We start from the raw sequence: 15,805 nt of genomic DNA on the forward strand, positions 1-15,805 counted from the left end.
CCCCAGGCACTCTTTGGGTAGAGGCCGGTTTTATTTTTCTTCATAGAAGTAATGGCTAATTCACTAGTTCAAATGTCTTTATCCTACTCCATTGTTCTGCAGTTGTTTAGTATGTTCGAGGCATGTGGGCTGCTGAATTCATATCTGTGCATAGATCGCCGCCTAGTGTTGGGTCCGGATGTTTGCACGTTGTTGTCCTGGAAGAGTCTTCGAAGTATCCTGAGATAGGTGACTCCTCCCCTGGACCACAGTGCGCATGGGCATCCTCTCCATCCTCAGATTGTTTTTTTCCGCCATTGGGTTCGGATGTGCTTATCTTGACTCAAGTTAGGGAAAACTTTTTTCAGGCCAAAAGGCCTTTAGTTCGCGTCGGTACTGTTCCCGATCGGTATCGACAGTTACTTGTTAGTTTACTGACTTCAAAAACAACTTTTTCGCATCATATCCGACCATCGACCCACATCGATGATGGAATCGAGGACACCATTCAAGCGGTGTCCTGTTTGCAATGCGAAATATCCCCATGTCGACGTCCACCCGGTGTGCAACAAATGCCTTTCACCGGATCACGACGAATCCACATGTATGGCCTGTGCCCGATTCCGATCCAAAAAGACTCTCCGGAATCGACGAGCAGCGAGACTTGAAGCGCAGCAAGCGGCACCGGCACCGACCAACATCTTCAGCGCCGAGGACGAAGATGTGGAAGGCGTGGAGAACCTACCCTCCAGCCCCGCTTCTGAACACGATTCCGGATCGGAAGACATCGAAGAACAACTCTTTCACAGGGATGAAGCCGACACCGAGGTAGGAGACTACGATGAGGCCTTAGGGGCCGAAGAAAGTAGCTCCGGTGACGAGCAAGGCCTACCCGTACAGACGGAGGATATCCCAGTGCGTCAGTCTATGGCTCCGGTCGAGGGATCGCCTTCGGGCCTTACCCAAGACCTATCCTGCAGTTCTTCGGCCCCGCCCTCGGGCCCGGCCTCGGACATTCAGCGACAGCCATTAGTACCCAAAACGACTGGTTTCCCTTCCTCGAAACCGAAAGTCGTATCGGTTCCACAGAAACCGAAACTGAAAGTGACACTGGTCGGATCGAAGCCCACTACACCTTCGATGCCAGCCAAACCCGTCGGCACCGACCGCACCAAACGGGACTTCGGTGCCGAACTCGCAGCAGCCGACGTCGGCGCCGACACACGGAAAAAGGCCATCGGTACCGACAAACCGCCTCGGCCCCCGGCACCGAAACAATCTGCTCCGGCCACAAAGGTCAAAATGGCCGCTGCGTCGCACACCACTTCGAAAGCAGCACCGAAGGCCCAATCATCGACGCCTTCGACAGCTACTACCTCTCCTCGACTCGATGACCTCGTGCCCCAAAGAAGTCCACGCCTGCCTCTACAGAACCGCTCGGCGCCAAAGAATCGTCGGCGTTCCAGGTGCGACAAGTTGCAGCGTCCTTGCAACGCATCAAAGAAAAGGCAGCCCTCCAGGACACGTCAGGCTCCGAGCCGAAAAAAGCTCAAAAAGCTTCTCCAGCACCACCCCACATCACTTTTGGCCTGCCGCCATCCACGGCGCCCAAACTGTTTGAAATAAGAACACGTGTCACCCAAACTAGGATCACACCTGCCGAACGCTCTCCTACGGAGACGTCACCGTCCCACATCATCGATGCCGACACCGGCAGAATTATGCTCCACAAGCGGAGAATATCTTCCGAACAAGCTTTGGACTCCTACCTGATCCCGCTAAAGAAAAAGCTGCCAGCGGATTCGGAACCAGTTCTTTACGAACGTCTCCATACCTCTTACCCACATCCACAGTCCTTCTCTCCGACGCCCTCCGAAACCGACGTTTTGGAGGACTACATGGGTGACGACGTCCCCTACCCCAGAGAGATAGACCCTGAAGGCCAACAGGACCCTGACCAGGCTTGGGATGACCCTGTAGACCCGGGTGCACCTATGGATACACAGGACACGCAGCTATATGGCGCGAAAACGTCCCCCACAGAGGACACTGCCGCATTCAACGCCCTCATTGAACGTGCTGCGGCCAATCATGGTGTGCAACTCCACTCTGACACAATCGAAGACGATTTTCTAATGGATACTTTCGCATCCTCAGAAAGGAATATCAAAACTCTACCCATGTTGAAAGGTGTCCTCAAACCAGCAAAGGACATTTTCAAAGAACCCACCAGGGCAAGAGTAATAAACCCCAGGATCGACAAGAAATATAGGTCGGCGCCTGGGGACCCTACGTACATTAAAGGCCAGTTGCCTCTGGACTCCATCGTAGTCGCTAATGCTCGCAAACGGGCGCACTCGCAGACAACTGGGGATGCTCCTCCCCCGGACAAAGAGTCCCAAGGTGCTAGAGACCTCCGGCAAACGGGTTGCAGCCCAGGCAGCTCACATATGGCGTATTGCCAATACCCAGGCGCTCCTAGCTCGCTACGATCGCGCACACTATGACACATTAGAAACCCTACTCCAACATCTCCCTGACCAATACAAAGAGGGAGCAGAGATCCTCATCAGGGAGGGACAACTCCTCACAAACGCATCCATTAAATGTGCACTGGATGCCGCAGATACAGCTGCCAGAGCAATAAACACCAGCGTCATGTTACGACGACACGCCTGGTTACGAATCTCCGGATTCAAACCTGAGGTTCAAAATAACATTCTCAATCAACCGGTCAACCCCGACTACTTATTCGGACCAGAGGTTGACACCACCCTAGAAAAAATAAAAAAGGACACAGACACTGCAAAGTCCATGGGGGCTCTCCAAACGCAGACCTTTCGGAGTGGCTCCTTTCGTCGCCCCGGAAATAGAGGAGCAGGTAGAGGACAGGGGTCACAGCAAACCTACAACAAGGGCAACACACAAAGTACCTACGATAAAAACACCCGGGGTGGATATCGTGGCTCCAGCACAAAAGGCACAGGACGCGGATACGGCAATACCAGATCCTCCCCCAAGAACAAACAGTGACGCCCTCTCCCTTCCTCCCGACCACATAACACCTGTCGGGGGAAGGCTACAAAGGTTCCTGTCCACGTGGAACTCCATCACCACGGACAGGTGGGTCAAAGATAATATCAAACACGGTTATTGCCTAGAATTAACCTCCACTCCACCCACAATACCGCCAAAACACCGTCCTATGTCCTCAGAGCACTTAGCGCTATTACAGCAGGAAGTGCTAAGTATGCTGAAAAAAGGCGCAATAGAGGTCGTACCCGTCCACGAGCAAGGTACGGGGGTGTACTCCCTGTACTTCTTAATACCAAAAAAGGACGGGTCGCTCAGACCGATACTAGACCTGAGACCCCTCAACCGCTACATTCTCTCAGAGCATTTTCACATGCTCACCCTACAACAAGTCCTCCCGATTCTCAAACACGGAGACTTCCTGGCCACGCTAGACCTCAAAGATGCGTATTTCCACATACCCATTCACCCCTCGCATAGAAAATATCTCAGGTTTACTATTCAGGGGCAGCACTACCAATTCAAGGTTCTTCCCTTCGGCGTGACAACAGCACCCAGGGTTTTCACAAAGTGCCTAGCTACTGTGGCTGCACATCTACGGAGGCAACACATTCACGTCTACCCTTACCTGGACGACTGGCTTGTTCAGGCAAAGTCAGCCCAGCAATGTGCCAGCCACATGTCCCGCACCATTCACCTTCTTCACAGTCTAGGGTTCTCACTAAATTACCCGAAATCACATCTCCAACCCGCACACGTACAACAGTACCTAGGTGCGACCATAGACACTCTGGCAGCCACAGCTCAGCCAAATTTAGTGAGGATCAACAGCATGCAAATGCTGATTTCCAAGTTCAAACCCCAACACTCCCTTCCCGCGCGAGTGTTCATGCAGTTGATAGGCATGATGGCCTCCTGCATTTTCATAGTCCCACACGCGAGACTACATATGCGCCCGCTTCAGGAGTGCTTAGCACGTCAATGGAATCAGGCTCACGGGCAACTAAAAGACCTAGTGTTGGTGAGCGGTCGGGCATACAACTCTCTGCATTGGTGGAATCCACAAAACCTTTGCAAGGGCCGACCGTTCCAAGAGCCTGTTCCACAAATAATACTGACAGCGGACGCGTCTCTCCAGGGATGGGGAGCTCATGTACTCAATTACACAGTGCAGGGACTATGGACAATACAACAAAAGAAGATGCACATCAACCTTCTAGAACTGATGGCAATCTTCCTGGCAATGAAGGCATTCAAAGTACATCTGTGCAACAAGGTCGTGTTGATCCGGACGGACAACATGACTGCCATGTACTACATACAGAAGCAGGGAGGAACACACTCTCCACAGTTGTCTCATCTGGCTCAGAGCATGTGGAAGTGGGCCATTCAGAGGAACATGTTCCTCATGGCGGAACACCTCCCCGGCAAGGACAACCAGATGGCGGATCTGCTCAGCAGACACAGCCACCAGATGCACGAGTGGGAGTTACACCCATCAGTACTCCAACCGTACTTCCAGCAGTGGGGTCATCCAGAGATAGACCTATTCGCCACAAGCGAAAACGCAAAATGCCAAAGCTTTGCCGCCAGGTTCCCACATCCGCAGTCGCAGGGCAATGCGATATGGATGAACTGGTCCGGCAGATTTGCGTACGCTTTTCCCCCAGCACCATTGATACCGCTGGTGGCACTCAAACTCAGACAACACTCACTAACACTCGTCCTGGTTGCTCCAACATGGGCACGCTAACCATGGTACACCACCTTTCTCGAACTTTCCGTGGTGCCGCATCAAAGGCTGCGGATCAAACCCGCGCATTTGACGCAGAACCATGGAGAGATTCAGCACCCAGATCCGCAACAGCTGAACCTGGCAATCTGGCTCCTGAAGTCCTAGAGTTTGGCTACCTAAACCTGCCACCTGACTGTATGGACATCATTAAGGAAGCTAGAAGACCCACTACCAGAGCTTGCTATGCAGCCAAATGGAAAAGGTTCGTCATTTATTGCAATAACAATGACATTAACCCGCTAGACGCATCCATCCAAAACATAATTTGTTACCTCTTACACCTATACCGATGCAATCTGGCATACACCTCAATACGTGTCCATTTGACCGCAATATCAGCCTATCTCCAGAACAGGCAGCACCTCTCTTTATTCAGAGTGCCTGCCATCAAAGCATTCTTGGAAGGACTCAAACGTGTAATTCCTCCAAGCCACCCACCAGCTCCAATGTGGAACCTCAACTTGGTCCTCACACGCATGATGGGTCCACCCTTCGAACCTCTACACTCATGCGAGATTCAATTCCTTACCTGGAAAGTAGCTTTCCTAGTAGCGATCACTTCTTTGAGGAGAGTTAGTGAACTCCAGGCACTAACCGTTCAAGAGCCATTCATACAGGTTCACGCCAACAGGGTCGTACTACGTACCAACCCCAAATTCATGCCCAAGGTGATATCGCAGTTCCACATGAATCAAACTATTGAACTGCCTGTTTTCTTTCAAAACCCACAAACTGTCGCAGAAAGAGCACTCCATACACTGGATGTAAAGAGAGCCCTCATGTACTATATAGACAGGACTAAAGTCTTTAGGAAAACAAAACAACTTTTCGTTGCCTTTGCCCCACACCACAAGGGTAACGCCATCTCCAAAGCAGGTATAGCCAGATGGATCGTTAAATGTATTCAAATTTGCTATCAAAAAGCTAAACACACATTAACGATTCCCCCACGAGCCCACTCAACACGTAAGTTAGGGGCCTCCATGGCTTTCCTGGGAAACATTCCTTTGCATGATATATGTAGAGCAGCCACCTGGTCCACTACACATACATTTACCAAACACTATTGTGTAGATGTGCAATCAAAACAGCAGGCAGCTGTAGGACAGGCTGTTCTCAAAACTCTTTTTCAGACCGCTGCAGCTGGCACTGGTAGCCGCCGCTAATAGAGGGTACTGCTATATATTCTATGCACAGATATGAATTCAGCAGCCCACATGCCTCGAACTGAATATGCTACTTACCAGTATGCATCTGTTCTTGGCATGTAGGGCTGCTGACATTCATATCGCCCACCCTCCTCCCCGGCGCCTGTAGCAGCTGCAGCTCTCAGAATTACTGTAAGCATGGTCATCACTTTCTGTATCTACTCCATCACTGCCACAATGGCGAAAAACAATCTGAGGATTGAGAGGATGCCCATGCGCACTGTGGTCCAGGGGAGGAGTCACCTATCTCAGGATACTTCGAAGACTCTTCCAGGACAACAACGTGCAAACATCCGGACCCAACACTAGGCGGCGATCTATGCACAGATATGAATGTCAGCAGCCCTACATGCCAAGAACAGATGCATACTGGTAAGTAGCATATTCAATCTGACCTACACACTACCTACTCCCTTCTCATTGTGAATATTAAACCAATACCGGTTGCTTAAAACTACTGCTTCTGCCATATGGCACTGAAACGTTCTCTTCTTTCTCATCCTTGTATTTTGCCTTTTTCTCTCCCATATATTACACACTTTCTTCTCTCCTGTCCCCGCTTCACTTCTTGCCCACCGACTTCCTCATCTCCTCTTCTAATTTTCTGGCTAGATTGTAACCATGTGCTTTGTTGACAGGAGAGACCTAAAAGTGCTGTGTTCTCCAATGAAATGAAAGCAAAAATGAGCGTGGAGGAGCAGATTGACAGAATGAAGCGCCACCAGAGTGGTTCCATGAAAGAGAAGAGGCGAAGCCTTCAGCTGCCAGCCAATCAGGGTGACAATGCTGGTTCTAAACCTGCTGCTGCCTACCGAGTGGTGAGCATCTTGTGATGAAAAGTCTGTGGGTTCTTTGTTTTGGATCTTTAGCTGCTGTAGGTTCACTTGGAGAATAGCTCACTGTGCTGTCCAGACAGAGTACAAGACCCAGGGTGGTGCTGCTTCATAAAGCCATGCAAAGGACATTTCTCCCTACAATTCCCAACAGGAATCCTAATCTTACTGTGCACATGGTTTAGTGACCAATGTGCAGACTGTTGTGGATTCCAAGATTTTGACACAGTGGTCAACGCCTACATGACTCACATATAGCAAATTCTCAGATCCGAAACAGACCTAAGGCCCCTCAGGCCAAGACTAGAAACCTCAGACACTGCCATCTTCTGCCTAGAGCCTATTTTCACTTAGCTTCTTACCAAAACCTAGCTCAAACTGGCCCTTGTCCCCATATAAATCTAGCAAATCATTGCTGACTCTTCTCCTATCTGACACCCTCTTGATGGTTTTGAGATATATTGCTCACCTCAGTCTATGGCAATTGCCTCATCAGAGCTAGAGATCTAGTTCTTCACCTAAGGCTTGATGTCCAAAAAGTTGGAAAATTATCATCCCATCCTTGCAACCCATTCCAAATCGTTGAAAGGAGGGGCATAAAAATGCTGTCCCCGAGGGGGCGTGGCTAGCAGCCAACGAGAATGGACGCTGCCTGAGAGGGCTCCTGAATCCCCGATATAAATCCTTCATTATCCGCAGCCATCCACATCCCGAAATTGCAGAAATGAACAATATCTCACTCCTTACCCCCTAGGAGAGACTCGACGAGAGCGGCGACTCGGCGGGTGATTCCGGCGACCCCTTTTGAGGTGTCCCTGCTGGGGTGGCAATGGCGGACTCCTGCAGAATGAAAGCGTCGATAAAGTCTGAGGGACGTTAAAGACGCCTGGCAGTGGGGTGGTCCGGAAGGGGTCCTGAGGGGCCTAAGCCCTGAAGAATCGCCCGGGGACGGTCGATGACCAGCTGAGGACTCCCGCACCGGGCGGTGCTGCCGAGCGGGAGAGGACCCGGTGAGTGACTCAATCACCTGAGTCCCCGGCTTTGCGGCCTTCACGCGCCGCGGCCGCCATCATAGGACTTGTGGTGCCTGAGGGGCTGAGGCCTGGACAGATACTCAGCGGGGAGCGGTGGCACGGTGGAGACCTGGCGCCTGGGCTCACTCGCGCTGCGAGGACTGGCGTATATCTAAGAGCCTGCATAAAGGAGGAGGCGTGGCGGCCCCTGGCTCGAAGACATCTACATCCACGAGCTAAGCGAGACCCCGGCTTTGTGGCCTGAAGTGGGGAACTGACGAGAGGCGGTGCAAAAGGCCTGTGTGGTTGGTGTGGGACACGCAGCGCGGACCTGCAGGTCCAGAAGAGAGCGTCGGCAAATACGTTGGGCGCCTGTGAGTAGTTGGAGGCGGTGTCCTGTCGGGAGTGTCGCCCTGCAGCTTCTTCAGAGGCAATCTGATATGTGGCCTGTGGCGGGACCCACTGGGAAGCAGAGCACCGTGGCCCACCGGGCGCTAGACTGGCGTAGTGGTAAAATTGAGGCCCCGGCTTACGGCCTACATGGGAGTTATATGCTGACACTGGTGCCTGAACAAGGGCACTGAATATCACGGATTCCAATGGTCAAATTTTGCTGATAACTCCAAGTAAGCACAGTTTGGCAATCTATAGCGCTTGAGGCACTGCGGGCCAGCTGCAGTACTGGAAGGAGGCGTCCGCGCTGGATCCCCGGGCCTCGTACGCAGTTGAGGCCGTAACTGGTAGGTCTTCTGACCAGCTAATCTGCCCAGAGTGGGCCCTACAGTAGTTACCCAACGCATGGCTTGGACCGACAGCTCTACACAGGAGTGACTCTGGGGCGAGCATCAGATATAAATGCCTTGTCCAGTGGTGGCGGATGATGTCAGTGAGGGGTACCTGAGGCTGGGGGTGATTGGCCCTGACGACTCCTTGCACTTAAAACTGCATTGGCGCAGTGGACTGCTACTGCCTCCTGCGGGGCCACATCACTAATAAACAGTATACAACATTATTGATTTTGGAGGGGGGCGTGGGAATTCCTGAAACCCCCCCCCCCCCCCAACTGATCAAGGACAGATTGGTGCTGTGGGAGCGGAAACTGGGGCTCGAGGGGCGTTCTGAACCTGGAATGCACTGTCAGAAGGAGGTGCTGAAAGCTCCAACCCCGCAGGAGATATTGAGATAGAGTGCAGTAAACAGGGAGCGGAGAAGCTTCCGGCGGAAAGCCGGCAAAGGTAGTCACACCGCACTGACGAAAGCTGCGAAGTATGTTGAAGCCCAGCAAAGATAATCCGTGTTCTGGGGCCGCGATACCCAGACGGAGAATCCGTAAGCGATTCTCACAAACTTAGTCACTCTTATCAATGATTTGCGATTAACTCTTCGAAGCTGGTCTGTGCTTTCACCTAGTGGGGCGTCCATTGCCGCACATCCATGGCGACAGGAGGGAAGGGGCCTAAAGCGAACGCCCAAAAGCAGCTGGCCAAATTCGCATGGTCCAAAGTGGAAGACAAGGGTGATCCGCCGCAGTCGGAGAAGGATGGAGGGGCGGCTGCCTCTAAACAAGGACCGGAGCCAACTCTGCATGATGTCATGGCGGCTATTAATGGAGTGCGCGCTTCGGTGGACTCGTCATGGTGGAGGTCTCTCTCATCAGGGCGGACTTCCGGAAGATGGACAAGAAAGTCAAGGAGCTTAAGTTGGTCACCAGTGCCCTACAGACGGACACGTCGGATCTTCAGACGCAGATGCTTGATTTGCAGAAGAAGCAGGAGAGGATGGCACAGCAGCTCGATGACTATGAAGGCCGGGCCCGCCGCAATAACATCCGCCTCTTAGGGGTTCCGGAAAGAACGGAGGGGCCAGCTGCAGACTTATTTGTAGAAGACCTCATGACGAAGCACCTACAGCCCAAGACTCTGTCCAGTTACTTCTCCATTGAAAGAGCCCATAGAGTACCAGGAGGTAGACCAAAACCGGGAGCACCCCCGAGGCCCCTTATTGCTTGGGTGTTCAACTACCGAGATAGGGACATTATCCTGCAGACAGCGAGGTCCAGTCCCCCGCTGAAAATAGATAACTACGAAGTAGCCTTCTTTCCTGATTTCACGGCCAAGGTCCAAGCCCAACGTCGCAGCTTTAAGGCGGTGAAGAGGGAACTGCGGGACCGGGAGATTAAATACGCAATGCTCTTTCCTGCGAGACTGAGGGTGGAGGCGGATGGCAAATTGTGGTTTCTTGATTCACCAGATGCTGTCTGGGACTGGATGGAAGGATGGAGCACGGTGGGAAGCCAGAGATGAGACTGCCCTGAAAGGATTAGCCAACGCAGGGGTTTCCGTATAGACGCTGCTAAGAATGGTCCTGCAGTGGAAGAAGGTCCGCTGAGGGAACAGGAATGAGGACCCTTGGCTTCATCGATGGAGAGCCGGCGCCCAACTGAAAGCGCCAGTAGGGGCGGACCGGGTGGGGTTTGATATACCCATCGGGTGCGAGACTTACAAAGAGGAGGACCTGGTGCAAGGTTTGAGACCAATGGGGTTAAATGATGTGATTTGAATGGGACTGGACAATACGATCAGTGGATGGCTAAAAAATACAGGTTAATTGTGATGTGAGCGGGCAGGGATGGGAGTTGATCGCCCAGTGCATTTCTAGCATTTCAGGGGGGGAGAGAGGCACTCTGCCATGTTTGGGAGTGGGTAGTTTTAAATCCACAGGAAGGAGGGGCGGCTGTTGAGGGGTTGGGGGTCAGGGGGGTTTGAAAGGGCATTGTGGTATGGACCGGGGGTCAGGAAGGGGGGAGGGAACCAGGGGGCCTGGAATTAGGGGATGTTTCTTTCTTGACTGTATTATTGGTCAGCAATGTGATAGTGTGATTCGAAAGCGTAAAGTAGCCATAGTGAACATTGGACGGCAATTGTTGAGTGGGCAGGTTCAAGTTTTTTCCTACATAGCGATGATCCGAGTACTGGAAATTGGTGTCATACATGGCAATGGGGTGGGATAGAGACCGAACCCTTTCTCTAATGTCCTGGAACGTCAATGATGGTGATAAGATTAAACGGGGGGATAGTGCAACAGTACCTAAAGAGACATTCACCTGATGTGGTCTTACTGCAAGAAACGCATCTTGTAGGTCAGAAATCCAAGGCCCTCACTAGGTGGGGATACAAACTTCTAGTACATGCGGACTACACCACAGGCTCGAGGGGGACGGCCATATTGGTAAGGAAAACTACGCCCCTTATTGTTCATACGACATGGGCGGATACGGGGGGCTGCTTCGTGGGGGCAGATGCCCAATGGGAAGGAAAGGACATCAATATACTCTGTGTATTTACCGCCCGCTCTGGGCAAGACGGCATTGGAGGATCTAGGAAGTAGGCCGACGAGACTCTGGGAGGACACACTTATCATGGAGGAGACTACAACATGACCTTAGATGACACTGTTGATCGCCACCCACCGAAGTCTAGGGAGAAATCTAACGAGCTAATGGCTGATTTTGCGAAGGCGCTGGGTTTGACAGATGTAGGTCGTGCGCTTCACCCTACTGATAAATTATTCACGTATTTCTCTAGTGTCCACCGTAGTTTCACGTATTGATTACTTCTTCACGCATCTGCCCTCGATAGGTAATTTCGCCCAGTATACAGTTCTACCCAGAGGCATTTCGGTCCATTCCCCGGTCTGGATGGAATATACGCACTGGGAACGACAAGCACGCACCACTATTGTCCTTAACCCATGGCTCCTACACATACCGGATATTAGAGAAGAACTCCGCACACAAACGGAGAACTATTTTACTGAAAATGTGGGCTCAGTCGACTCCGCACAAATAATCTGGGAAGCATACAAAGTGTTTTTTTAGGGGCAAGCCCCGTCATTAAAGACGGGTTATATCACCAAAAAGCGCAAACTCTTGGTCCAGGTAGAGTCGGACTTCCTCGAACTAGAGCGGGAGCATTCACAAGATGCCTCACCGGACACAAGTCATAGACTCCTACTGAAGCAAGATGAATAGAGGATAAAAACCAGGTAACAGGTGGTGGCTAAACACCGTGCCTCCCAACATAGACTCTATGAGCTTGGGGATAGGGCTGGCAGGACACTGGCGTGGCTGGAAAGGCGGGAGCAAGGGTCCAGATGGGTACACAAACTGACGACACTGGGGGGTGAGGCAGTGATTCATCCACAAGAAATAGCGGAGAAGTTCGCTGATCATTTTGAAACTGTGTACTCCCCCCCCTCCACACAAAACTCAGCTGAGGACTCCCGTCAGCTCCTCCTGGACAGCAAGGTGCCGAGCCTCTTGGATGTGGAACGGGAGACCCTGGAGGCGGACCTTTCGAACGAAGAAATAAGCAAGGCCTTAGGGCAGATTAAGTCCGGAAAGGCGATGGGGCCTAATGGCATTCAGTAGAGTTTTTGAAGGCCACTGCCTCTGACTGAGCCATGTATGAAGAGAGTCTAGAAGTGGGTGGGCTACCAGTAGATCAGCGGCTAGCCACCATCGTAGTCATTCATAAACAAGGTAAACAAGCAGATGACTGTGGCTCCTATAGGCCAATTTCGCTGATTAACGTGGAGACAAAGGTGTTGGCAAAAATCCTGGCGAATAGATTGGTGACAGTTATTACATCATTGGTCCACCCAGACCAATCTGGCTTTATGCCAGGTAGAAATGCGGCACTTAATATACGGCGTCTACATAATGTGATGGCTCGTAGGAAGTATATTGAAGAGGACGCGGCGGTGCTATCTCTCGACGCTTCCATGGCATTCGACTCTATCGAATGGACGTATCTGTTCGAGGTCCTGGGGAAGGTGGGACTGGGCCCTAAATTCATAGCCTGGGTAAAGCTTCTGTATACCGGTGTGTTGGGACAGGTGAGGGTTAATGGTTTTACATCTCGGACGTTCGACCTACGGAGAGGTACTAGACAGGGGTGCCCGCTCTCCCCGCTGATATTCTCTCTTATGCTGGAGCCTCTTGCGGCCTGGGTGCGTAGAGACGTGATGGTGCATGGGATGCGCTGGGCAGCTGAAGTGGAAGATCGAATATCCCTCTGTGCAGACGACCTACTGCTATACCTAGCATCCCCGTACAAATCGATCAGAGTAGTGCTGGACATATTCACAAATTTTGGTAAATATTCGGGTTACGCGATCAATTGGCACAAGTCAGTATTGTTTATGTTGAGGGGCGAAGCTCCCCGCCTTCCGGCAGACTGCACTATAGCAGTCGCGACGGAGGGGTTTTGCTATTTGGGGATCTTTGTCACTTCAGATCCAGCTTGTTTTTACAGCTCCAATCTGGCCCCCCTTTGGCTCGGTTACGAGCGGATGTGAAGCATTGGAGGTCTCTGCCTTTAACACTGGTGGGGAGGGCGGCACTCTTTAAAATGCTAGCCCTTCCTCGTTTTCTCTATATACTACAAAACTGTCCTCACAGGGTCCCAGACTCGTATTTTAGAGCTGTCGAAGGGGAGATTCGCTCGCTGCTTTGGGATGGAAGGGCCCCTAGAATCGCACTGCAGAAATTGACAAAAGGCTGGTACGACGGGGGCCTAGCACTCCCAGACCTACAGCGCTACTACTGGGCGGCGCAATTGGTGACCGTCAATCACTGGATATATCATCCCCCGGATGACCCAGCATATGCCCTTGATCGATACCAAACTGACTGCTCCGGATATAGCCCTATACACTACTGATAGGAAAAATAGGGGGAAGTTCTTGTAGGAGAGTAGGATCTGCACTTATGTTGCCCCCACTTTTTTTCTGATGTATACACTAGTTTCGGACTATAGTCTGGCTGGGTCCCTGCTAATCAGGGCCCCAGTCTCGCTGATCTCTCTAAACAACTTGGTGTGCATATTAGATGCACTAGTGATTGGATACTGTGGTACCTTATGAGCCCCTAGTATATGGTACCTTAGGTACCTAGGGCATTGGTACTTCACAGGCCTACCAGGGGCTGCAGCATGTATTATGCCACCCCTGGGAAGCATTCTCAATCTGACACCACAGGCCTGCTACTGCAGCCTGTGTGAGGTAGTGTTAGCACTCCTCACTGAGGTATAAGTTCCTATATCTCACCATACACACACACATAAACCTACCAGTCACCCCTATTGCAGGCCCTAACAATCCTGAGGGCAGGGTGCTTGGTTTACTATGTGAGGGGGTGCTTCTGCATGAGCAGGACCCCTCTGCAGCTGGCAGAGTCTATTCTCTGCTGCTGTTTGTGGATGCGGTTAAACCATATACTCTTTAGTGCATTATAACCTCGCGGTAAATGCTAACTTTGGAATGACTGCATCAAAACATGTCGTGTTTGGTGTCAAACAACTTGGAATCATACCCCCACACCAGTAACTGGTGTGGGAGTATGATCCCACCCTTCTAGAGGGGATGACATGTACCCACTGTACTAAACGGTAGAAATCTCCTAGAGCCCTGGCATCACAAAAATGATGCCACCAGCACAGACACTGGGCTGCCCTCCTGCTGCTGACTGAAACTCGCAGTGGAGGAAGCCCAACAAAAGGTATCCTGTCACAGGGAGGTGTCACCACCTCCCAGACAGGATTTAGTGTATTGGAGCTGGGTGGGTGCACTCTTAGAGTGCTTTGAAGTCCTGCACTGGGGGAGCAGTAGGCTCCTCTGTGCATATGCCAGCTCAAACCGGTTCAGGGGCAACCTCCCACTGCTCTGGCGCGAAACTGGACAAAGGGAAGTGGGTGACCCTCCTAGAGGAGTGGTCATAGAGCTAGTCCCTCCCCTATCTTCACTATAAGATACCAAGCATTGCCAATGCAATTCAGATTACCCTGGACGACGCTCTACAAAGAAGAATCCTGGCCCTTCGACGTTCCACTATCTCTGGAAGACTGAAGAATCTTCCTTGGAGTCAAGGAGTGACTCCCCTGCTTGGCAGGCACCTGTAACTTCAATCGACGGTTGCAAACTTCACCGCTCCCGCCGGAGTCCGAAGTCCCTGCGTCCCCTGAAGCGGATTTCCTGACCTCTCGGCGGCCATTTTGAGTCCCCAGCGAAGCTGTGGTATCTGGACCCTACGAGTGACGAGGAACAGCAATACCCGGGAACCATGCACTGATTTCGAGTGCAAACCCTAAACAACGTTCTACGAACTTGTGCTTTGGACCATTTGTAGTCCAAGTCCCTAGCAAGTCTGGTTCCGAAAATCAGCGGCCTACCCCGTCCTGTGTGACCGTGGGCTCCTGTGGAACTTTTCCTGCAAAAGTGTCTTCGCGGTTACTTGCCCGTTGGCTAGTGACTCACCCGAAGACTTTCTCACCGACTTCAAGGGCTCTCCTGGTTGCTCCGGGCCTGCCCTCACTTACCCTCGCTGGGTAAGTCCATCAGACCTTGCTGGTCTGCATCACCGACTATCTTCAGTCCACACGAGACTTGCAGTTGCCACGGCTTGTGGCTCCAATGCGGTTGCCGACACCGTCATCAGCTGCAGACGTCGTGGGACACTCCGAATCCAGCTGCTGGTCATCGTCGATCCCTCCTGGACCTCGTGAGCGAAGAGACCAATCACCATCGACCTGAAACGACGCAACATCAGTGGTCATCCATCCTGCTGGCCACCGGTCACTGGCAAGTGACTTTGAACACTGTCCCCTCAATTTTCAAGTCCTCTTCATCTTCAATCCACCTTCGGATTCCTGCGGACACCTCTTCAGTCGTCTCAAGCAGCAAGTCTTCATTGGTCTCCATTGAAAACAGCATCGCGACCCGACACCAAAAGACACCTATGCACCCGGCTTCCCTGTGTGAGGTAACTCGTGCACTCCGGTGCCCAAGTGTGTGTTGGCCCTCGAAATACTTACCCTGTAAGTGGCTTGCTTGTTGACTTCTCCGAAGTGCCCTAAAACTTTAAAATACAAACCGCGACTTGCTCCA

At 51.8% G+C, this 15,805-nt stretch overlaps 1 protein-coding gene across 1 annotated transcript in view; it reads left to right on the forward strand.

Moving 5' to 3' along the window:
- PLEKHA6 (pleckstrin homology domain containing A6) overlaps nt 1-15,805 on the forward strand; it is a 933,224-nt gene that overhangs the window by 855,082 nt on the left and 62,337 nt on the right. The window contains exon 23 of the mRNA XM_085646599.1: nt 6,654-6,833. Coding sequence (XP_085502725.1) covers nt 6,654-6,833 — 180 coding nt within the window. The remainder of the gene's footprint in view (nt 1-6,653; nt 6,834-15,805) is intronic.

Source organism: Triturus cristatus, chromosome 1_1, assembly GCF_964204655.1.
Source record: "Triturus cristatus chromosome 1_1, aTriCri1.1, whole genome shotgun sequence".
NCBI classification, from domain to species: Eukaryota; Metazoa; Chordata; class Amphibia; order Caudata; family Salamandridae; genus Triturus; species Triturus cristatus.